General features: G+C 41.9%; 1 protein-coding gene across 4 annotated transcripts in view; it reads left to right on the forward strand.

The window, feature by feature from the left end:
• The window catches only part of sh2b3 (SH2B adaptor protein 3), a 144526-nt gene that overhangs the window by 107635 nt on the left and 10893 nt on the right, over window positions 1–25998 (forward strand). For all 4 annotated transcript variants that reach the window (XR_007957700.1, XM_052032418.1, XM_052032415.1 and 1 more), the window contains exons 4-7: window positions 3198–3304; window positions 12443–12537; window positions 18383–18597; window positions 19618–19789. Coding sequence is in view for 3 of the 4 variants with exons in the window: in XM_052032418.1 (XP_051888378.1) it covers window positions 3198–3304; window positions 12443–12537; window positions 18383–18597; window positions 19618–19789 (589 nt within the window). In the remaining variant the exon portion in view is untranslated. The remainder of the gene's footprint in view (window positions 1–3197; window positions 3305–12442; window positions 12538–18382; window positions 18598–19617; window positions 19790–25998) is intronic.

Below are 25998 nucleotides of genomic sequence, written 5' to 3' on the forward strand. Positions count from 1 at the left end.
CCATACCCCTTGACTGACTTGTAGTTTAAAATGTCTACAAATCTCTGCCTTGAATATATTCTATGACTCCATTCTTGGGTAGAGAATTCCAAAGATTCATGACCTATTGAGAAAAGAAATTCCTCCTCATTTCTGTCCCTCTTCTTGTCCCTGCGCGACTTTGAGGCAATGCTTCCATGTTCAATAGGCCCAATCTCTGTTCATATGCAACTCCTTCATCCCAGTGAACCTTCTCTGCCCTGTCTCCAGTGCTTGCACATTATTCCCTGAACATGCAGACCAGAACTGAGATTTTACTACATTATATTCTATCTGCCAACTTCTAGCCCAGTCACTTAGCTTGCAGAAGAATATGGATAGGTCTTTTGTCCTCACAATTTGCTAACTCGTGTATCAATGTCAAATGGCAAAAGTGTAGTTTGTCCCTTCATCCAAGTCATTAATATAGATTGTAAATAGTTGAAACCCCAGCACTGATCCCTGTGACACCCCCACTAGTTACTGATTTGCCAATCCAAAAATGACCCATTCATCCTGACTCTAGTTGGCCAATCCCCTCCCTATCTGTGTCAATATATTACCCCCACCCCAGCATACTCCAGCTGACTCTAGACCCTTTTTGAGGTCTGTCACAGCAAGATGTATTATGGAGAAGTGGAAAAACATTTTCAAGGATGTTCTCAAGGAATCCTTGGATGGGGTGAGGAGGTGGGTGGGGAGGAAATCCAATCTGTCTCATGGGAATGCCTGCTATGACTATTCAAAATGGAGAAGGAGCATCTTGGAAACTCCTGAGCACCTTGACAACAGGCACACGTGGAAGCTAAGCACACACATTGATAGGAGCACAGCACATCGCCAACCACTGATTTACCCATCCAGTCAAACACTTCATGTCCTACTGGATCCCACAGAGGATTCTTGAACCACTCAATCCTAAGGGACTGCCTGAGAAGTTAATGCTGCAAACTAGAATGCAAGAAAATGTCAAAAGACTCTTCTATTTCTCAGTACTTCTAATTTTCAGACCATGCCCATGTCCACTTGCCTATATCTTCAAACCCCAATTTCATTTCCCCAGCCTTGAGCCTTGCTGTACGGGCACAGCTGAAATGCCTGTGAGGGATGCGTAACAATAATTGAAAAGCACACCCACTACAAAACCACAAAAAACCCTCTGCTGGATATTCAGAAAATCAGGTAGCATTTTAAATTGAAAAGCAAAAAACTGAAGATGATGGAAATCTGAAGAATAACATTTCTAGAAACACTCAGCAGGTCAGGTAGCTTCCAGAGAGAGAGAATCAGAACAATTGTTTGTTTTGTTAAGCAATTGTTACCTTTGCAATAAAAGCACAAATGCTGGAAGAAATCAGCCTGTTGAGCAGCATCTGTGGAAAGAGAAATCGGTCAATGTTTCTGGTCAGAGATCCTTCCTCGGTTCTCCTTGGATGGCTGAGTTCTTCCAGTACTTCTGTTTTGTTGCAGATTCTAGCATCTGCAGTTTTTTTGTTTTTTTTCATTATCTTTGCAACTTTGTTCTGCACCCCATCACAGGTATTTTCTCCATTCTCTCCACCCCACCCCTTTGCAACTTAAAACATGCTGGTTTCGCACTATTCCAGCTCTGTTGAAGGGTCCTTGACCCAAAGCACCTAACTTGCTTTCCTCACCTGCTGAGTGCTTCCAGCATTTTCTGTCTGTGTAAAGGTTTTAACAGCACTGCTGAACCTGCAGTTGTGCAATTGAATGGAATGTGGGTGAGCAGATTCCAGTCTGCCAGGGGAAACTGACTCGGGTAAGTTTTCTTTAATTCATCTTCTCTCTTTTGAGTGCCTCACTCCCAAGTCAAGACTGACAGCCAAATTGGTGTCACCTTCCTACCCCATCTTCCACATCCATCCATCAGACCCCAGGTAATCAAACAATTCAACCCCTGACCATTGGGTTTTTCTCCCCTCCACACCCACACTCCCCCTCTCCTGCAACCCATCCCACTGCTGAACCTACCCGTGGTTTCCTTTTGCCTGCTCCACAATGGTATGGTGCATGAAGTAAAGGTCATTTAGTAAGAGCCTTGGGGCTCTGACCATTGGTGCATGTCGCAATGAAGGACTAACACAAACCATGTGTTAATCCTTCATTGCGACATGAATTTCCAGGCCTGCAATTCTGCAGAAACTGTTGCTAAAATGAACACAACCAATTAAATCAGGAATGGTGGAGATACTCTGCAGGTCAGGCAGCACCTGTGGAGAGAGAAGTGGAAATTAATATTAATAGATTATCAATGTCATTCTTATTTTCCCCCTCCTCTACAGGTGCTGCCTGACCTCCTGCGTATCTCTACCATTTTCTGTTTTGAATTTTTATTTCCAGCAATTGCAGTTTTCTGCTTTTTGTAAACCAATTAAACCTACATAGTTTCGCTCACAATACTAGCACAGAATAAAACCAGGTATCACAAAACACATTTGTCTTATGAGCATATGTCCACATTTTTGATGACACACCCAGTAAATGACAGCTTCACTAAAATAAAAATGTAAATTTTAATCAAAATTTTAAGGGATTTTCTTCTGATGCAGGAAGAGACTTACTATTTCTACGTCATTTGAACCCAGCCTCTCAAACGATATCGATTCATTTCTACTGTCAAAAATATCCAAGTGATTAACGCTTTATTTCTAACCATATGGCATGATGGTGCTTTGGAATGCTGAGGCACGAACTATTTTGATTAAAACTCACTGTTGTCTACTGATGAGTTCCATCAAGGAGTGGTAATGTGAGGAGGTCAGTTGAGTTTGCACAGGGTCAGAGGAAGAATTGAGACTGTATGGCATGGTGAAGTTGAACTCTGTCAGCAGCTCTTTCCAGAACAGCATTGAGAGAGACCTCAAGTTATCTGGCTGGTCTCCTGAATGGAGCAATGTGTCCCTATGAGACACCTTAAAGGGCTAGCCTTGGGAAGGAGAAGAGGGCTAAATGCTTTTCAGATTATGTAATACTCCTGTATACTGTGCAGATTTCCCAAGTCATTTTCATAGAACAGGAAAAAGGGGTAATAACAAAAAGCAACAATTACCAGAAAGGTGGTTGAAATGACCTTAAGATGAAATGAAATCTTCAGTCTCAGTTGAGCAATGAATATTTCTTCCCTCATTGAATCTTGATATTTCTCTCCTCAAATACAGATCCTGCAGATCCAGGTCAAAAGTTACTTGGAAGTAATTTTTGAGGCTGTCAATGATCAGCAGTTGAATCTATGGACAACAAATATCAGAGAATGCATAAATCCATGGTAAGGCTCAACTTTTATTTGTTGTTTTCTTTTAGCCTATTCCAAATGACATTCTGCCGCTTTTGGAATCACATAGAGACAACTGCTGGATTCCTGGACTGAAGATTTCCACCTTTGTTCCCATTTGTTAACTCCAAGCATTTCCCTAAATCCTACTGACATTCAGCCAGCTCTGAATTACTCTCTGTTCTAACATCTTACAGAGAAGCAAGAATGCATGATAGAATGTTTAAATTGATAATTCAATTGGACAATGAGAGTAGGGAAACTTAACCGACATGCTGATCTGTGGCAAGATTTTTCACTTAATGTAAAAGTAGGATTTATGAAGAGACAATGGACATGTTACAGGTCAATATCCCAACTTTGTTTCCATCATGTTACCTAGTTGGTCCTAAGAGATAAGGAAGGGATAAAGTACTTATTCTGAAGCAGTTTTAGAATTGGAAGTTTACTATTTGTAAATGTATATTCAGGATCAGAGAAAAGAAAGAAAGGATCTCTGTTCATAGAGCATCTGTCAAAATCCTTGATATCCTAAAGTGCTCTCCTTTAGGAAATTGGTCAGAAAACTACTGGCAAAAACATAACACAGAAGAAAATTGATATTAAATTCTAATTTTTTTTTCCCTGTTTTAAGTCTATTTACAAGCCAAGCTTTTTTTCCCGATTGAAATGGTGTAAGCCAGTGTCACTGTTTTGTAAATCCGTTGCATGTTACCTGGTTGTTACTGTACACGGATGCATTATAACATGACTTTCAGTTTTCTAAAAAGATGTTGATTGTAATCACATCACATGAATAGACACAGCAGATAGAGCGTTTCAAATGTCAATAAAATTGTTTTGGTTTATTAAGACATAAATATGTTTGGGCTTTGGATCACCCCTGCAATTTGTGTGAGGGAACTTTACTAATGTGGCATTGTGGAATGAGTGTAGGGACCCTCATCCATGCCTTGAAACCTCCAAACCTGACCAATCCAACACCCACCTGGCCTCTTGTCTTCCACCCTTCATAATATTAAGCTCGTCCAAAATGATAATGCTTCTGTCCAGCCTTTCTGAGTTTACCCCACCCTAACATCTCCAGCCCTCCAAGCTGTTTAGGTTCTGGGTTCTGGCACATCCTGACTTGTGTCCACATTGGTGCCCATGCCTACTGTTGCCATTCTGCCTGATAAGTGATGTTATTTAAATACAGGTCATGTAGCTGGAGGTAGACATTGGGTATTGATGAAAGATTTTAGTTGGAAAATAAAATATAAAACAAAAGTAAAGTTACTGAACTACTATGCAGGGTCCTGGGCAGAGGGTCAAAATTTCAAAATGGCAGTGGGGGAATTGAAATTCAAATAATGGCATGGATATGGAATGAAGAGGTAGATATCAGTAATGGTGACTCCGAAACCACCAGAACGTTGTAAAAATGTGTTTGGTTCACTTGTGCCCTCCCGGGAAGAAAATCCACTTTCCTTGTCCTCGGTTCAGGGAAGTTGGGGATGTCCAATAAATGCTGGCCTGCCCAACAATGCTCACGTCTCATTAAGGAACTTCAAAAAGATTAAATAGCAAACTGTTGTGAGAATAGAAATGTATCCATTTGTATTGCATGGCATGTGCTGGTTAATAAACCATTACCCAAGCAGCCTATCTAGACCTTGACCATAGGCAGCTGGTCTGTTTCTTCCCCCACCTGACCCCCATTGTCACCTTATATTGTTTCATAGATGGGAGGCCATTTGACCCATTGTGTCTGTACTGGCTTTTAGCAATCCCATCGATTCCATTTCCCTCTAACTTTCCTGTAACTTACTGTTTCACACATAAACCCCCCCCCCTCCCCAAATGCCCCTCAATCCTCCCACCAGCTGCCTGGTCAAGGGGTAATGTACAGAAACCAAGTAACTACCATCAGGAACATCCATGGGATGTGGGAGGAAACTGGGCCACCCATGCAGTCTCAGGAAGAACGTGCAAACTCCACACAGCACCTGAGGTCAGGAGTAGCTGCTCTATCTGCGGCTCCATTGTGCCACCCTTTTCTTAAATTCAAGGACCATTTGGGCCACAGTGGCTCCAACACCATCAGGGCGAGCATGCAGAGTCCTAATACCTGCTCCATGAATGGATCTGCTGCTTGATAGTCTTCTTGTGGCAAATATTTAAGTTGCATCTCATTTGAAGTGGGTGTTGTTGGCCTTTTTCCAGGATTGGAATCACCAAGGCTTGCTTCACCTTAGTCTCCCAGCCAGCAAGGAGGCCCACTTGATGCATTTTGAAAATAGATCAGGCAGACCAGCAAGAGGAAAACCACAGCATTAATCAGTGACAAAGGCTGCAACCGCAACATTTGTTATGTGACAAATGTTTCTAGTTACATATTTCATCTTGCTCTAACTTTCCCACGAATCACTGGACAGTTTTAATCAACCATATTCCAAGAAATCTCCTGCAGGAACTAACCTTCCAGTCTTGACACTTTAACAGAAGTAAGAAAGGTGCTTGGAGAAGAAAGGTTGGTGAATGCGCCATGGTGTGTTGCTTTATCACTCGGGGGTAGTACATAAAACTGGGTCAGTTGCTGTATGCAGCCACAGATGGTATTGAAATGGATTCACTTACTTTGCTGCTTTTTTTTTCCCCTCTGAACCCAATGACGTGGGCTTGGCACCCACAGCCTTTACTATCTTGCTGAGTATCCATCAGTGAGATGGTACAGTGCGTTCTGTGGCTTTTTAACCATGAAAAGGTCACCGCGAAACCCGACCCTCTTATCTGATGTGCTTCATCCAGACAATGACCAGGCCAACAGCCGATACTTTTATTCTTCCCAAGTCCTTTAGTTCCCCCAAACTTTACCCACCTGAAATGAATGTATTAAGAATCAATCAAGGGCATTTGTAATCTGGAATCTTTACCTAGGGAGCTAACTTTGCATTCTACTTCTGAATTTGCTACTGGTTTAATTATAACTTGAACTTGAATAAAGGGCTAACATAAGTTGATCACCTATTTAAAAGGACAGGGGCTCCCTGGGTTACAGGTGACCTGACATGTGGAAATATGAGTTTATGCGAATCCTTCCATACATTAAAGCATTTTTCAAGATAATAAAATGTTTTATGGTATTCATTAATGTCTGGATACAGTATATATTTCCATTAGTTTAATTAAGGGTCATGTTAGAATGAATATTCAGTGAAATAAAAATTATAACACATATGTAGAGCAATGTGATATGAGTAGTTGCAGAAGACCGATGTTTCTGACTTGTCGAGAAATCAGCTTATGGGCAGTGCTCAGGAATGGAACCCTTGCGTAACCTGGGGACTGCCTGCACTAATTTGTTCTAATACCAGGAAAGGATAATGTTATTCAGCCTCAAAGTTACTGAAGTGTTGATTTACTGTAAAACTAGGCGTGAGATTGACTGAAGGAAGTTTGGGGAGGAGAAGAGTCGGAGTACAGGAAGGAAATAGAGAGCTTAGTGGAATGGTGTCGTAACAACAACCTTTCCCTCAATGTCAACAAAAGAGCTGGTCATTGACTTCAGGAAAGGGGGCAGTGTACATGCACCTGTCTACATCAATGGTGCTGAGGTCGAGAGGGTTGAGAGCTTCAAGTTCCTGGGAGTGAACATCACCAACAGCCTGTCCTGGTCAAATCACGTAGATGCCATGGCCAAGAAATGGTAGGCTATTCAGCCCTCGTATCTGCTCTGCTGTTCAATAAGATTGTGGCTGATCTTTTACTTCTGTGTCACTTTCCTGCACTAATCCCTTATTCACAAAATTTACATTCTCGCAATGGCATCATGTTGATGGTCATTTGATTGCAATGTGCTTTAACACATCCAAGATTGCTCTTGTGCTGGGAGCAATGAAGACCAAGGAATGGAGACAACCATGTTTGGAGTTTTTGTTTGGAGTTGGATTAAATCAATGTTGGCAGGTAATAAGGGACATGACCAAAGATATCACTGGTTTGATCCCTAGTGATGGGATGGCTACAGTCAGTCACAACACCTGTTTATAAAAAAGGAATAGTCCTGGTCAAATCACGTAGAAGCCACGGCCAAGAAAGCTCACCAGCGTCTCTACTTCCTCAGGAGGCTAAAGAAATTTGGTTTTTCCCCTTTGACTCTCACCAACTTTTACAGATGCACCATAGAAAGCATCCTATCTGGATGTATCACGGCTTGGTACGGCAACTGCTCTGTCCAGGACAGCAAGAAACTGCAGGGAGTTGTGGACACAGCCCAGTACATTACGGACACCAGCCTCCCCTCCTTGGACTCTGTCTTTACCTCTTGCTGTCTTGGCAAAGCAGCCAGTATAATCAAAGACCCCACCCACCTGGGACATTCTCTCTTCTCTCCTCTTCCATCGGGTAGAAGATACAGGAGCCTGAAGGCACGTACCACCAGACTTAAGGACAGCTTCTACCCCACTGTGATAAGACTACAATGAGATGGACTATGACCTCACGATCTACCTTGTTGTGACCTCACACCTTATTGCACTGCACTTTTTCTGTAGCTGTGACATTTTACTCTGTACTGTTATTGTTTTTACCTGTACTACATCAATGCACTCTGTACTGATTCAATGTAACTGCACTGTGTAATGAATTGACCTGTATGATCGGTTTGTAAGACCAGCTTTTCACTGTACTTCGGTACAAGTGACAATAATAAACCAGTACCAACAGGAATTCACTGCTTATTGACTGTGGAGTCTCCACTGTGCCTATGGATGAATTTATTTAGGGTTAGTAGTGAATGGTGATAACTACTGTGGTTAAAATCCTAGCTCAAGTTCCTAGCTGAGCTCGTATGCAACAAATTGGTTACTTGCACTGGAATGATGTACTGGATAGGCTGCAGGAAGAGGCTATAAGTGAATCATATTTTCTATTTTGTGCAAAATGCCCAAAGAAAGAAATAACTCTAATGGAATGATCTTGCAGTGTACCTGCTTCATGTTGTTTTAATCACAGCTTCACCAACTAAGTATATTTACACAGAAATATTGGGTAGCAGCCAGGATTGTAATTGAAAAGGATGCTTGGACAATGCTGTCTTTGTAACTAGTAGGGTTCTTAGCATCTGTGCTGTCAGTCAGTAAAGCTAAGTGAGCACTGCATATTGGTCTGTACCAAGGAAGATGCTGCTGTGGGAGTTCAAAGGCTGATGATGATGTGATACTGGATGGGTTAAACATTGCTTCTAACCCGCTGTTATGAGACTATTGAATGGTTCCCTAGTATGATAAGATAGACTATTGACCTCAGTCTACCTCATTATGGCCTTGCACTTTATTGTCTGCCTACACTGCACTTTCTCTATAGCTGTAACATTTTATTCTGTTATTGTTTTCCCTTGTACTACCTCAGTGCACAGTTGTAATGAAATGATCTGTATGAATGACATGGAAAGCAAAGTTTTTCACTGTACCTCAGTACATGTGACAATAATAAACCCATTTACCTTGATAAAGAGGCACAAGAAAGGCTGGCAGCACGTAGTGGATAAATTACCTGGTCCAGATAGGATAAATCCTGGGTTACTGAGGGAAGCAAAGGTAGGAATTACTAAGGCATTGCCCATTATCTTCCAAACATCAAGGTATAGGGGTAATGCCTGATGACTGGTGAGCTCCAAACGTTACTAATTTGTCCCAAAGGTGTCAGGATAAACATGACAAGGGAGGCCAGTCGTTTTCATCACTGTGTGGAGGAACATTTGGAAATGATGATAAGGGACAAAACTAACAGCCACATGGACAAACATTGATTCTAAATAGGGAAAGCCAGCATGGATCTTTTAAAGGCACATTGCGTGCAACTAACTTGTTAGAGTTTGTGGATGAGGTAACGGAGAAATGAAGAAGTGGATGGTTGTTGTGGAGGGGGGAGAGCATTGTGGTGGGGGGAGGTGGTGAGGGATGCTAAGGGTGGAGGGAATCTCTTGAGATAGGGGAAGATGGAGGTGTGAATGGGGGAGTGGTGAGCGGGAGAGTACAGAGCAGTGGGGTGTTGGGGAGGGGAATTGTGTGGGAGTGCAAAGAGTACAGGCAACCCCAGTGTTATGGTCATCCAGGTGACGAAAATCTGCTCTTGCAGAATTCACAAATCACGACCCAAAAATTTACGAAGCAGAATAAAATTTGCTCTTAGAGAATTTAAGTGGAAACAAGTAAGTAAGTGAACACAATTTATTTTTTTCCAACTCATTACTTGACAGGTGCACAAATGGTGCAGCTTCACATTATAGAAAATCTCAATATGGACCATTCTCTGGGAACACAACCCCCCCCCCCATAACATGAAGGTCCTCTATATGAGGTTGCCATGAGGATGAGAAGGGGAACAGGAAGGCTAGGTTCTGAAGTGGGGAGTTGGCAGGGAGAGTACTTGAGGGCAGGCAGGGTTCTGAGGTGAAGTGAGGAACTGAGCTAAGGACATCAGATTTTGTTGGGGACAGGACTCTCAATTTACTAGCCGCAGAAAATGGCTTCTCTGCCCACTTCTCAAGCCTGTTTGCTTGTCTCATTTGCTTCTGCTCTTTCATCATATCACACACTCTTCATTTACAAAGCTCCTTGAAGTCTAGCTCTGAGACAAATCTTAAGTTATCCCTCCAGATATCCCCTTCATTGCTGTCTGTTCACTTTTGTCTGATATGCCTTCTGTGTGGACAGATGTGTTTTTACATTAAAAACTTGGTATGAACATGTGGTTCCTGTAGTATTTTGAACTGTGTTCTAGGTTGGATTTGAGTCCTGTGCAGTGTAACTTTGCTCATTGTGAGCCTACTGCCCATTATTGCTGCACGTTATCTCAAATAGAGAATTTTCCATGGATAGCTGTACTTTCAAACACTCAAAATTCAGATTTAGAGTTAAATTCTTAACCCTGGTTTATTATCCCATGGTAGTGAAAATCTAGGGATTCACTTGAAGTATTCTTAAATATTGAGATTTATTGTAATTTTATTTAAAACTGATTTGCTCTGAATTGGTCTGTTAAAATAATGTCATTCAGTTTTGGGTAGCTTTGTGAATGCGAATTGAATTTGCCACCAGTAATAATTTGTATGTAGTTCTCTGTTTGGACCTAGGGCAGTGTGATTATTTCAGCAGCGAAATGTTAACCAGAAAGACTTGAAATGAGGAAATCCAAAAAAGTTGTTTTTAGTGCGTGTATAAAATCTGGAGTTGGAGGTTAGAGGTAAAGGAAAGGATTAACAACAATAAAAGCTTTGGGTTGCAGTCGACTCGATTGATTGTGACAATTGCTGCTTCTAGTGCAGGAAACTCAGGAAGCACATGTTGGCCTGTGAGTCTTGTACATTATCTGGGCCTCCTGATTGCCTCAGTGAGAGGTTTTTCCTGTTATTCAAATACCGAGAACTGTGTCAGCAATTAATCATGATGTGATTTACAGAACTTTGCACTTAGTTTTCTCTCAGCTGCTTTCCTTGTTTCCATGAATTAAGATGCACGTTTCCTGACCGTCTCTGTGAAGGCTAACGATGGCTTGGCCCTGATCTCAGTGACGCACAGATTGCCTCTAACCCATATCCTGAATTCTTTAGTCCTTTTTCTGAGCCTTATTTCACATGCTCGTGGTCTTTAGACAGCCACCTTCAAATGCAACGTTAGCTGGCAAAATTCGGTGTTTATTCTGGCAGCTGAACACTGTGGTGCAGTAATAATTCAGACATCTTCCCAGTAATGAGTGACAGAAATAGTCTTTAATATCAATTATCAACATATAATGGTTCATCAGTAATGAACAGAATGCTTTGATTTTATTTAAATAGAAATGACTGCACTGATTTTCTGCTATTGGCTGCAAGTTTGGCAACATTAATACAACAGCTCTTGCGTGAGGGGTGGAACTGCAGCTGCAGATGGTGTCTTGCTTTCTTCCTCTGCCAGTGAGACAATTTAAGTCTATAAACTAATGAAATCCCCCCTGTTTAAAATATCCTTTTCCTCCTACATTGCTAATCGCTCGATTTAAGGTTCCAAGTCAGAAATCTAATGAAAAGGCTAACTTGTGATGCACTCTGTGGGCAAGAAGTACATGTCTGTGACTGAGAAACTAATGAGAGTGCCGTTAATGTTCAGTGTCTGTGCTGAGCTGCTGGCGGCTCTACCTGTTGCAGCAGTAATGCAGTGGTGGCACAGAGAGTGGTCTTGAGGTGCTTCCTCCACACACAGCTGCTGCCCACGCAATCCACTGACTTTTGTTTTTGGTTTGATGCATGTTCAAGTTGACCAGGGCTGCCTTCTCCTGCTCATAAGGCTATTTCCCAGTTAAAATTTGTGAGTTTATGGGAGTTTGGGGGGGGGGGGGGGGTGGTGGTGGTGGTGGGGAGAAAAGATTAGTGTGCTAACATGAACTCCAGTGCAGTGGGATCCACCATGGTGTGCGAATATGGCAGTGGCTGGAACACGTAGTGCTGGTGTGTTTCTTCAATATAAAGCGAAGGCAGAGGCATGATTACTGCGGTGAGGATTTAATGTTTTTATAAATCCCATATCCAGCTGCTGATGTCAGTCGTGCTTTGATGGGAAAGTAACAGGCAGAATGAGAATGCACAGACATCAGTAACTTCGTGAAGCTGTCATCCTTTATTACTTGTATATCGGTGTGTCGAATGGTGCCTGTGTCAGAAGCCCTGGATTATCTTACTACCAGTTCCCTTGGTTGGACTCCAATAAATGTTTCAGGGTAGTAGTTGAATGTTGAGTAGGAAGAGAAAATTAGCAACAGGGGAAATCAGTAAGGGAAATTCATTGACATTGTAGTTATTCTCACGCTAAGACTGAGCAGATTCAGTGATTACACTCTGGCAAAGTCTGTATGTAGTTTAAAGTCTGTGTAGTTAGTTCTGAATAAAAGCCGGGGGGATATTGTCCCTTTCATTTGGGCTATTGAGTTTATAGGGGAGATTGGGAATAGGTAAAGTCTGAACCCTTTTTCAAAGACAAAGGAATGAAAATTATATTTTTCGGACACTACCACAAGATTTTGTTTGATGTCATTTTCCATTTGCTCCGAAGGGCCATTGACAGGGAGCCTTCAGGTGAACTGTGTGTAATGTTTCGTCTTGTTTGTGTGCAGGTCAGAGAGAACTGATGTGGAGCTGCTCCCTACTCCTCGCCCTAGCATTGTGCAGACAGGCACTGTTGATGGTACCACAGATTCGATTCACCAGGGTAAGTGATTGACACTTTCTGCACTTACCTTCTCTACTAATTATCTGTTGGTGGTGAAGATTGACCTTGCTGTTTTCAGAAACATCCGTGTAATTCCTATTAATACCAATGATGCAAATCAATCCACCTATACTTCCCTCACCTGGCATTGCCTCACCAGCCCGATGATACTTCTTCAGACATCTGAGTAGGTGGAAGCATGCGTATCCCTCAGAACATTTCTGTAATGTGTTATTAGTTTCCTTTGTTCCTTGTGTCATAATCACTAATTTTCTCTTCTCTCTTTGAGCAGAGTGGGTGTTGTGGTGCTGCAACGTGTCCCTTTTGTCTTTTTATTTGTGTTCATTCTAAATGCACAAATTAACAAGGCTCCTGGAGGGGTGGGTGAGTGTCTGGAATGCACCCTGTTGGCTGGTCTGGTGTGTGTGTGTGGCGGGGCGAGGCTGGAACCAGCAAAATACCTAGGCTCATTATCATTCATCGTGTCAGATGCCAAGAAGCAGCCTCAACAGGCTGGTCTCCTGCTCCCAGGGTCGAGACTGCTTGGTGAACAAGCTGAGTGAACGTGTACCTCCAGAGAGTTAGTTTAGTTTAGATTAGTGTCTTTGGTTTAATGCACGCAATTTATTTACTTTTGTAAATGTTTTTAAAAGCTAGGATGGAGCTTTAGAAATAAAAGTTAAACATAACAAACATCCTTCCCTATACCGGTGTGGTTAACTCTTCATTGCCCTGAATCATCCTAATGACCCACTCCGGTATCAAGCCAGTCGGCTATGAACAACAAGAACTGATGATGCCAGTGGGATGCACATCCTGCAAATTAATTTGCACATTTTGTAATATATATTTCAGTCCTTTTTAATATTAGGGAATGATGTTCATCTGGATTCTGAGTTGCAGCAAAAGAGCCAGTGCTCTGTGCAGCTGTAATTGATACCCGTATCCACTCCCCAGTCTATAATCTACACCTGTAGCTGTCGAGACATACCACTACTATTGGCTACAAAGTAATATATTTTTATCTTGTACTAAAGTGATGCCTCAATTATAATGTGGGTGTATGGGGACAAATTCTCGTCACCTCTTTATACTGGCTATCTCCCTGCTATCTTTCAGTCCAGATGAAGGGCCTCAACCTGAAACATCGACTGTCCATCTCCCTTCACAGATGCTGCCCGACCTGCTGAGTTCCTCCAGCATTTTGTTTGTAGCTCCAGAGTCCAGCACTTGTAGTCTGTGTCTCAATTTGAACAGCTACTCTATTGGTAATCCTGCGCTGGCCATCCATTCCACAAATCGTGGCTGTGGGATGTAGCGATGGAGATGGGATGCAACGAAGTGGGATTCACATATGTCACTAGTAGACAATAGTCTTTGCCTTCCGTACTGCAACAAAGTAGAACATATCCATCTTGAGGGACGTGGTAATACCCAGGTATGGAAGATCAGCACTGCAGCTCCATTTTCCCCTGTGTGGGTCCTTATCCCAATGCTCTTGCCTGTGCTCAAGTACTTAGACACTTGTGTACACACCAGGACAGTTTACACTGATCTCCCCAACACCCATCCCACTTCGTTGAATCCCATCTCCATCGCTACATCCCACAGCCACCATTTGTGGAATGGATGGCCAGCTCAGGATTGCCAATCCTTTTCCCTCCTCCGTACTGCCATTGTCAGACGTCTGTTATACTCTTGGGAATGTTACTGCCTCTCTGTGACTTTGTAATGACTGGGTATGGTTAGGTAAAGGGGACACACTGAGAATGTTGGAGACACAAAATCCCTGGTAACTATACAGAGCAGGAGGCGAGTGCATACGCAGTGACCTTCCCTTGGATTTGTCCCACATCAACTGACTCTCACTGGAGTACAGTTCTATAGACAATGACTTTAACTTGCACAGAGTGATGGGTTCCTGGAATGCACTGCCAGGGGAGGTGGTAAAAGCAGATACAATAGCAATGTTGAAGAGGTATTTAGACTGGCACATGAACAGGCAGAGAATGGAGGGATACAGACCACATGCAGGTAGATGGGGTTAGTTTAAATTGGCATCATGATGGGCACAGACATCATGGGCGGAGTGCCTGTTCCTGTGCTGTATTGTTCTATGATGTAATCTGCTCAATCATTTAATCCATTAATTTATGTTTGTAAATCTAATGAAGTTAATTGAGCTAAAGAACCCAGCAACATTTATGTTCCCATGCAAAATGGACAAAAGGACTTTGCCCCCTGTACCGAAACAAAATCGAACACATCCATCTTGGGGAACATGATAATATCCGTGGTATATCTGACACCATAACATGATGAGGTTGGTTATATTTGAGGTCCTACTATATTAAAGTTCAATTTGCATATCGCACAGTTTCCTCCTTTTTGTGGTGTGCATAGGTGTGCCGTAACAGGTGTCAAATTTTATAATGAGTTGTCCGCGAGAACCTAAACAAACTTTGTTATTTCATTGCTTGGCTTTGAGATTTTAAAATCTCAATCTTGGTGGAAGAACCAGAATTACCAAAATACCTAAAGCAACTTACAATGGGTCCCATATTGGAAAAGGGGAAACAGAAAGCAGCAGTTTTGCTGAATTTATGGACATTCTTGTGTTTGAATGGAATTGTTCCAGATATTGGATAAGCCTGGACAACATTGTATGAGGTTGGAGTGTTCACTGATACTTGGTTGTAGTCCTGAATTCTAAGCAACGACTTGAGGACTGCTGGTTTTTCACTGAAACGACGTATTTGTTGATGGTAACTGCTGAATTCTGCAAATTGTGGCTGGGTGTTAGCCCCATTTTTTGAGAAAGATTTGGTATACCAAAGTAGTCATTCTCTGAATTGTCAGTGTTGAGAATACACTGGAAATGTAATACAGAGAAAGCACAGCGCTTTACCTCGATTATGTGCTATTTCCTTGTTAAAAACATCCAGCCCCAGAAAGGAAGTGTAGGGTACTGTGAAGTCAGAAGCAATCCCCCAGAGGCAACCTGCATAATTCATCTGCTTGAACATCTGGCAACTTGTCTCCCAGAAGCCAGTGCAGTGGTAGGCCGCACAACTGCAGGTACGGCAATTGGAGACTGCAGCCAATTGGGAAAACTGCAAATTGGAGGCAGCTCTATCAATTTTCCTGGCTTTTATGGATTTTTTTTTTGGATTATGGCTTTTATAATTTTATGGCTTTTATGGATTTCCCAACTCTTATGGCTTTTTTTAAACTAATCTTTTTATTTGGCAGCCACTGCAGAGTGCTAAATAGGACGTACCTGATACTCATCTACCCTACTTACTTCAGTCCTGATATACCTCCATTCCCCACCATGATGGCTTCACCACCCTCTGTTTCTTTCTCGACCAGAGACAGAACCAGTGCCCTTCTACTAACACTCTCCTCCGCCTGGCTGAACTTGTCCTCACTCTAAGCAACTTCACTTTCGATTCCTCTCACTTTCTACAGACCAAGGGCGTAGCCATGGGCCCCAGCTATGCCTGCCTCTTCGTTGGCTATGTTGAACAGTCTCTGTTCCAAGCCTACTGTGGCCCCATTCCTCAACTCTCTCTCCGCTATATCGACGACTGCATTGGCGCAACCTCTCGTACCCGCGCGGAACTCGACAGTTTCATAAACTTCACTGCAAATTTTCACCCAGCTCTTCAATTCACTTGGACTATCTCTGACACCTCTCTCTCCTTCCTCGATCTTTCCAGCTGAATCTCAGGAGATTCCTTATCCACCAACATCTTCTACAAACCCACTGACACCCACAGCGACCTTGATTACAGCTTCTCCCACCCTGTGTCTTGCAAGGTCGCTATCCCTTTTTCTCATTTTCTCCACCTCCGCTGCATCTGCTCCCATGATGAGGCTCTTTACTCCAGGACATCAGAGATGTCCAACATCTTTACTAACTGTAGCTTCCCCCTACCCGTACCTCTGCCATTTCCCGCACCTCTGCTCTCAGCCCCACCCCTCCCAGACTCAGCAGGGATAGGGTCCCCCTTATCCTCGTGTTTTATCCTACCGGCCTACTTATCCAACGCATCATTTTCTGCCACTTCTGCCATCTCCAACGGGACCCCACCACCAAGCACATCTTGCCCTCCCCACCCTTTTTCTGCCTTTCACAGGGATCACTCTCTCTGCAACTCCCTAGTTCACTCCTCTCTCCCCACCCATCCCACTCCCACCCCAGGAACTTTCCACGGACCCCGCCATAGGTGCAACACCTGCCCTTACATCACCTCCATCCAGGGACCCAAACAGTCCTTTCAGGTGAGAGAGAGATTTACCTGCACCTCCCTTAATATCATCTATTGCATTAGGTGCTCCAAGTGTGGCCTCCTCTATATTGTGAGACCAAATGCAGACTAGGTGACCATTTCGCAGAACACCTGCGCTCTGTCCATAACAGCGATCTGCATCTCCCCACTGCCAGTCACTTCAACTCCCCCTCCCACACTATCACTGATACGTCAGTCCTCGGCCTCCTCCACTGCCAGGAGAATTCCAAGTGCAAACTGGAGGAACAGCACCTCATTTTCTGTCTTGGAACCTTGCAGTCAAATGAACATCTGAATTCTCCCACTTTAAGTAACCCCCCCACACCCACCCCCAACCATGCCTCTTCTTCCCTTTCCTAGCCTTTCTCTCATTCTTCTACCCCACTTTTTTCCTCCCGACCTTTGACCCATCCCCCAGTGGATCTGCTCTCCCCTCCTCCCCCGCACCTGCCTATCACTGTCTCTTACCTGCATCTGCCTAACCCTAACCTTGTACCCACCCCGCCTCCCCTCTTTTGTCCACCTGTCACTGCTCTGCTTTTCCCCCCTATACCAGAGTTCATAACTTAACTGCAATGACCTTTTTTTTTTTGCAACTAATTCAACTTGACCTTTCTATCCAATTCAAACAGAATTTTCATTTTTTGCTCACCTAGGTGTTACCTGGAAGGTGAACATTTTTCTATGATCAGACTTTTCAAACAGAGATGTGACTATATCTATCCCTAAACAAACCACTGCTGTATTTTCCATTCTTAACTCCATTGATGGCTTCATACCAGCTTTGACCAGTGTTCTATTTGACACAGCCCTCTTGAGGTTCCTTGTTCCCATTAGAATGACTGTGTATCCACATTGAATTATAACTTGTCAACAGATCTGAATGGGTTGAATTATTTTCATTGGTCAACAGTCTTTCCTAATTTGGTGCCATCTGCAAACTTGGAGATTATGCTTGCTTTAATGGAAGGTCAGCTAGTCATTAAAATAACAAGGTCCCGTGGTACAAGCCTGGAATACAATGCCCTAGCAGTAACCTCTTTGCAGTCTGAACATTCTCATGTTACTGCTTGCTATTTGTATTCTAATATTTCAATGATATGGTTTACTTGTTTAGTGATATCTTTTTAATCACTGATTTAGAACCTTATCAAAACCATTCCAAGAATACGAGGGTCTACTAGCTTCATTCCAGCCTTTTCACCGTGCCAGTAATATCAGTGAAAAGCTGCTTCAGGTTAGTTAAATGCAACCACCCTTCCATGGATTTGTGCTGACTGACCTGTAACAAGTTATGCTTTTCCAAGCGTTCCTTCACTAGAATTGTTTCAATACATTAGTTCAGTTAGAAGTAATTTAGCAGAGCACATTCAATTTACATAATGAAACTTGTCATTTTGGTAATTTTAGCAGATGGTCTGTGAGTAAAAGGAACAATCCAGTCTTGTACTGAGCTTTTGCTAAAATTATTGACAAGAATTTTGCCCCCACTAATACTTTCTAGTCTTCAATTTCTGAATGTTTTTGACTTTTTGCGTTGTTGTTGTCAGGAGCTGCACATCACTGCGCATCAGAACAGCCCTACCACAAGACTGACCAGCTCTTTTCATCATACGCCTGGTTTCATGGTCCAATCTCTCGATTTAAAGCAGCTCAGCTGGTACAGATTCCAGGAACTGAGGGTCATGGGGTCTTTCTTGTGCGGCAGAGTGAAACACAGCGGGGAGAATATGTCCTCACTTTCAACTATAGAGGAAGAGCAAAGGTACTGAAAAATTGATGCAGAATCAACTTGCCTTGTGTACGTTAAAATACTCATAGCCTATGTTGAGCAAATACAGATGCATTTGTGGCATTGCATTAGTGGATAGAAAGTATAGATAGAAAATGAGAATGAATAACTACTTGCACTTGTAGAGCACCTTTGATTTCAGATGTCTCCCAAGATGCTTTAAACTAGGAGAAACAGATTCTGACTAGTGAGTTGCCTTGGAAAATATGACCAAAAGCATGGTTCAAAAGTTAAGGTAGGTGAGAGAAGCAGCGAGTTAGTTAATTGGCTACCTGTCAGTGTAGGTTAATGGGAAAAAGAATCAAAGGTGAGATGATGGGAATGAGTGTGTGTGAGAGTGAGTTGCAAGGATACGGCGGGGGGGGGGGGGGGGGAGGGGTGGGGAGAGGGGGAATGGGATTGTTCTCATGGAAGCTGCCATGAATGGACTGAATGGCCAACTCCTGTATTATGAAGAAAAATAATTTCTTAATTAAACTTCCTTCCTCCAACAAAGCTGTTGATTCCCAGAAACCACCACGTCATGAACTAGTACAGCCAGATGTAACCAACTGTTTGCAAATCCATGATATCTTGATTTCCTACTTGTCCTAGTATTCAGTCACTTTGTCTCTAACAGATTCCAGCAACTTGCTTAAACTACTGTTAAACTGGTTGCTTCATCCTTTCTGTGTTAAATAATAGAGGGACATTTACGATGGCAAAGCTCCACCCTGAGTCTAGAGAACTTTGGAGGGGAAGGAATTGCTGAGGCCTCGAGATGAAACTTCGGGGCTGTTTAGTGTGGATATGTTCCAAGTGTTCCGATTTGTTTCCCTGACTAAAAATAGCACCTAAATTGGCCAGTGGAAACAAAGCTGAACAATTTTTCTTCAGCTTATTGGCATCGTGGTACTGTTGTTATTTATTAAGATATATAAATTAGTCATTGTTGAATAGTTAATATGCAGTAAATTCCCCTGGGATTGATGAATTTTGTTCTAACTTTTTAAGCACCTACGACTGCTTGTGACAGAAACTGGGAAGTGCTTCGTCCAACACTTCCGTTTCCCATCTGTCACAGAAATGCTGAACTATTTTGGAACGTTTGCAATCCCCTTGGAGTGTGGCACAACCTGCGAAGTCAAACTGTCCAGCTATGTGGTGGCAATTCCTTCACAGCAAGGTAAGACCATACTTGCATTGTAAGTGGAACTCTCAACAGCAGATACAAAGACTATTGATGCAAGAATATAATTAGATTGTGCATCTGGACACTGTCAGTAAATAGGGATCTGTTTTCAGCTCAACTTGAAGTGGATCTCTCTTATGCCTTTTCTTTTGCTAAGGATGATGATGACATTTCTGAAACTTAGTTTATTCTTTATCTTTTAGAATTCCTAGCAAGAGGCCCAAACTTGATCACAGTCTGCGTGTGTGTACACACAGACACACACACACACACACAGACACACACACACACAGACACACACACAAAAATTCAGGTGGATGGTAATCGACCCAGGATCCTGAACCCAGCGACGTTGGTCAGTTTTTGCACACATCGATGTCTGCTCCTGTGTGGAATGGTGGCAGTAAAATGCAACCTCCAGTTTTATAACGGAGATGCTGCAATCTGGAGCACCAAACCTACCAGAGGAACTCAGCGGGTCGAGCAGCGTCTGTGGAAGGAAAGGAATTGTCAATGTTTTGGGTCGAGACCCTGCATCAGGATCCTTTCCGCTGAGTTCCTCCAGCAGATTGTTTGTTGCTCCAGTTTTATGAGCCTGTTTTTCAAGAATGCTTGCAGAAGGAATGAATTTTACAAGGATAACTTGTATTAATGGAAATTAACAGTCAATTATAAATTAGCTGTTGGATTAATGGAATTAATATGAGATTAAACTGAATTTTAGGATTTTAAAGAAGTGATTGCAGGTTGGAGTGTGGTTAGAAGAAGGTTCAATGCATTAGAACTAACTGGGCCTTCATTGAATGTTTTGTTGCAATTCTGAAAGCTTTAATTCAAAATCAGAGCAATGTAACACATTGTAAAGTACACATTGAATCGGGGTTTTACTAACAGCCTCTGACCATGAGAACTGGCTTCGCAGCCTAGATGTCCAGAAGTTCAAATCCCAGTGCAGCCAATTGCTCGGTCCGCCTGCCACAGCTGGGATGAGTTCTGTCATTTCCGACCAGGCTTTCTCAGTCTGTACTGCCTTATGATAAAGCTTTCCATCTGTTACTGAGTGAAATCTGGCTGTTCAGTTCACCCTGTACAAACAAGCTTCCTTCCTGTTGCCGGAACACTGAATGGTACTGGCAGTGATCCTGGAGTGGTCCATAGTTCTGATCACCTCTCCCCCAGCTGCAGTAACTAATGTGATGGTAAAAGCATGGAGAGAGAATAAATCCAGTTCTTGTCCTGTACCAAGCTGCTAGCATTTTAAAAGCTAAAGATCCCTGTGTATGTTACTGAGTCCAATCCAAACTTTGAAGTGTCCCTGTTAGTATCAATGTATTTAAAATTTGAGAAATGAAATTGAGTAATGAATACTGGAAGTATACATTGGAAAAAAAAATGGATAAAAATACATATGGGGAGAGTGCAAATGGCAAAGAAATTCACAAGGAAAGACCTAAATGGACATTGGGTCAGAGAGAAGTTCCAGAGGCTCAAAGGCTGAATGCAGGAGTAATGTTATGAGGTACTTCCAGTGTCTCATAACATTACTCAATTTCATTTCTCAAATTTTAAATACATTGATACTAACAGGGACACTTCAAAGTTTGGATTGGACTCAGTAACAATGCAGGATGTGTCCTAAATGTGGAAAGGAGCAGAGCTGGCAGGATCTTCAGGCAGAGAAGGCAAAAGAGAAAATCAATAGATCGGATGATCTAATTTTTGTAAAAATGAAGCTGTTTTCGGTGAGGGGAAAATGCTACAGATTTTCTTCCCAAAACCAGTTGTTCCTTACAAATAATATAAATGCCTTGAATCTGAGTTCTTTCTAAATTAAGTATTTAGTGTTAGTGTATGAATGGTAGTTTTTACGTAAGGTTAGTTTTACTTGCTGCCCTCTTATAGTCACTTTAAATTAGCGAAAGACTGTTACAGTAATGAAGACTTGTGTAAGTAAGAATTATTTTCCTCTTCTATGAATGGAATTCTGATCAAGATTTTTTTAAATCCTAAGTGAACAAATTAGAAAAAAGATATGCACTTGTATAGCACTTTTCAACTTGCTTTTGGGATGTTCCAAAGCATTTTATTTCTTCCCTCTTTTGTTAAGTTGGAAAACTGATGGTCAATTTGCCATTGCGAGCTCCCACAAATAACAGTGTGATGCTAGTAAGCACGTAATGGACTTTAGTAAAGTCGATAGAGGGCAAATATTGGTAAAGAGACCAGGTTTAATTCCCCTACTCTTCAAAATTGTGCCATGGTATCTTTTATATCTACGTGACAGTGCACAGGGGCATTGATTTAACAGTGCATTTGAACAGTGCTGCCTCCAGCAATGCAGCACACCCATAATCTCACCAAAGGTGGTCATCAGTGATGTACCTCCCCTTCCGAGCACCTGCACAGCCTTTGATCTTCAAACATCCTTTTCCTCAAAGTGCCAAACTTCAAACGTGGTAGAGAACTCTTGGTCTACCAGTGACCCCCTGCCCTTCTTGACACTAGGTCTATCCACAGCAGGCAACTCGAGGTACTAGAGAGATGCCACTGATGCTCTCTCTGCAAAATTCTCCAAATCCACCAGAAAGGCAAGTGAACCATTTACGCTTCTCTTCATCTTCCCCCACTAAAAAGTGAAAGAAAATATTAATAATTTTTGGTGGCAAGAGAAAGAATTAATGATTTTGATTGCTGATCTTTCATCCGATCTGGTGAGGAGGATGTAATTGTTAGTCTGGGGACCAAGGAAATCCTCCCTGCTCCTTACATGATGTCACAGCATAATACATCTACCTGACAAGGGGCTTTGGCTCAACATTGATGTTTCACCAATTTGAAACATCAACTCTGTTTCCATGTCCTCAGACAATGCCTGACCTACTGAGTATCTCAGCATTTTCTGCATTTATGTCAGATTTCTAGTATCAGTCACTCTTGGCTATTACATGAATTTGGCTTTTTAAAAAAAAGAAAAATTTTGGCTGTTGATGTTTTTGTGGTCAGTGAGCTCTCCCGGGAAGGGCAAATTTAATGTCCTGCAGTGAAAGGAAGAACAGATAGTGCTGAAACGGTGAGAACATCTGGCCTTTAAGTGCAAAATGTAGCAGTAAGAATTACAGATTCATGTAGGTCAAGAGTACTTTGCAAAGTTTTGAAAGGGTGCTGGCTGTAATCTTTTTCTAAAAGAAACTATGATAATAGGTTGCAAAAACAATTTGAAAATCTTGTTACTCTGGATACGTCTGTGATTGAGAGCAGATAGAGAAAGTATAACAAAATTACGCTCTATTTTCAATGGATCATAAACCATAATTATGTTTAAGTAACAAAATATTTTTTAAAATAGTGAGATTTTACAGTTTTGCAAAGAATTCAGTAAAAGGCATCAATCATAAACATTTAATAATATAAAAGCAACTGAATACTTTAGACCATAGCTTTGTATAATGTGCATTGATTCTTGTGATTGCAACACATAATGTACTTGATTTGGCAATGAAAAAGCACTTCCTGCTACAAATGTTTGCGCTGTCAGTAAATTGCAGTATTCTTGATAAAACAGTGAAATCAGGTTCAATGAAGGCTGAGTACTTTTCCCTCTATTTTATTTGGTACAGATGGAATTTGGTTGTTGTAACCATCCCAACCTCAAGCTCCAGTAAGGTTTATTACACAATTGGAGTGTTGCTAAAAACTGCTATCTATTCCAGCACTGTGTGGTTTCAGTTGCTGTAAACCGTGACCTCATCTATATACCTTTTACTGTCAGAAGCTATTTCCCCAACTACATTTCTGCATTCTGCACATGAAAATAATTTTTAAAAAATTCAAACACACTGTCATTGGAAATACTTGTTTCTATTTCTGCACATGCTTGTGGGGTCATTGAAACACTTGAGTCAGTTTACATCATAATTCAGAAACATTTAAATGACTTTGAATATAGAAAATTTGCATTTTTTAAAATTTCCTTCCAGTTCTACACAGCAACCCACATGGTGCCACCTGGAAGTAGGAATCCAGACTGATATCTTGTCCGAATCGGAGTGGCCAATGAGAGCATTTCTACTACTATCCCAACTCGGCTCAACTCTGTAGCTCACTTGTATCTGGTCAACATTTACCATGCCCTTAAACATTTTATTTCTAGAAGTTATGCAAACATCACTTTTAAGTTTGCTATAAATCTCTTAGATTCAGTTTTGACATGCCATTTCACACTGATTTATGTGCGGGTACATGAACAGAATGCAGCCTAGTAGGCACCGGTCACAAATTCTTCCTATCACCTTTCTTCAGAATGTATGGATGCATTCATGTCATTATTGCAAGATTATTGCAGTGTATGTTTAGATAGGTAGCTTCCAGGAGTAATGTAATGCAGACGTGTCACCTGACTATTTTTGGCAAATTTTCAAACATGAATTACACCTGTAATTTATTGCAAAAGACATTGATTTGGCAAATCTTCAGTTTTAAGGGATGGCCATTTGTTTTTTTTCTTACTAAATTTATAATTTTTGTGTAATTTCCCATTGGATAACTATTTTTGCTTTAAGCCAGGCATGTTTATAAATGTACGCTCAACATTTTTAATAGATTAATATGTAATTCCCTAGTTAACAAAATACTTCCCACACCGATGATCTGAATCATGTTTAGTTTTTTGGATAGGGCGGAACAACTGGACGCCCTTTTTTTTTTGAGGACTGATCCCAGGTGAGCTGATTGTACCTGGACAAACACCAGAGTACCGACTTCACAAAACGCAATGGAGAACTGTTAGTGTTCGTCTCCGCTAGCGCAGAAAACTGTTTGCATTGTGTCTGGAGAGCCTGAATATTGCCTTTTCATTTATCTGTTCACCTGCAGCCCCCTCCCAACTTCTCCATGCCTTTCCTGTGTACGTGCTCTTGAGGTGGGTGCAATCTGCAGCAGCTGTTTTTATATCAATTGTGGCTTGTCTTGAGGTCACAGCAGAGGGAGGCCAACGGATTGGAGGGATTGGGTTGCGGACAAGAATTGGAGGGTGTGGGTGGGAATGGGGGCCAAGTAGGGGGGAAGGACTGGACAATGAATCAATGGGGTGGAGACCTGTAGATTGGGGATCAGTAGAAGTGAGGGTAAGAGAAAGGGATTTTCAGGAACAAGAAATGGACAGAGGAATGCTAAACAGTGGACTTGTCAAACTGCAAACCCAGCATCCATCACAAATGCTCAGCATTTGTCAGTGGGCAGCTCCCCATGACAAGAGCTGCTCATAAGTCCAAACGGCATTCCTGTTTTATTGATGACTTGTGCCTGAAGATGCTTCAATGGTGCAATATCTCATCTGTGGTAGTAAAATACACATTTGTTTTTATTTATGGTTAAAATATAGGCTGCTAGCTACATTTTGCATTCCTGGCCACATTGCTGTTCTTTACCGAGTGTGTTACAGGACTGGGTTTAGAAGATACTCTAGAGTAAGAGGTGATTGCAGATATGCTGCTTTTGCCAAAACTGCAGAGCTGCATGTCTCTGCCTACGGGACAGTTTTGATTCCACCAAGCTCTTGGCAAAATCTGTTTTGTCCCATCCTAGTGCCTTGACACAGTGTGCAGCTGTGAACCACTGCCTGGTGTTTGGATGTAGTGTTTCCATATTGTATGGAAATGCCAGGAAATGAGAACCTTACTCAGCCCATCTGGCTCATTTCTTTCCAGTGCCAGACCTGGAATTTCCAGTGGAAATGCAACCTAGAAATTAGAACCGTAAGAAAACACTAATTTTGTTTGAGTCCAATAATGTTCAGATTTTCTGACACCTTCATGAGCTTGAAACCCCTTTCTTTAATGCTGCAGTGTAGTAGTGTTCTGCTTACTGATTAGTGTATCACAATAATATGCTTAATCTGTATGTAACAGGAAGGCCTGGAATGGAATGCTGAGTGGGTCTAGTGTGGGCTCTGTCCCATTGTGTGAGAATTTGTATCATGAGGTTACAAAGCATCACTTGTTTCTTTTGAATGTTTGTAGTGATTTCTTCCTCTCTGATCTGTAATCAGCAATCCTCTAAAGTTTATTGAATGGAAACTATTCTAAGTCAGGCAACTAAATTGGATCAGCATGTTAAATCCATTAATTTCAATAATTTGCAACAGTAATTATCCCAAATCTTTGTATTGGTCATGTACTTAGTGAATCTGATACAAATGACTGTTC

Source organism: Pristis pectinata, chromosome 17 (genome assembly GCF_009764475.1).
Source record: "Pristis pectinata isolate sPriPec2 chromosome 17, sPriPec2.1.pri, whole genome shotgun sequence".
In the NCBI taxonomy this organism is placed as follows: domain Eukaryota; kingdom Metazoa; phylum Chordata; class Chondrichthyes; order Rhinopristiformes; family Pristidae; genus Pristis; species Pristis pectinata.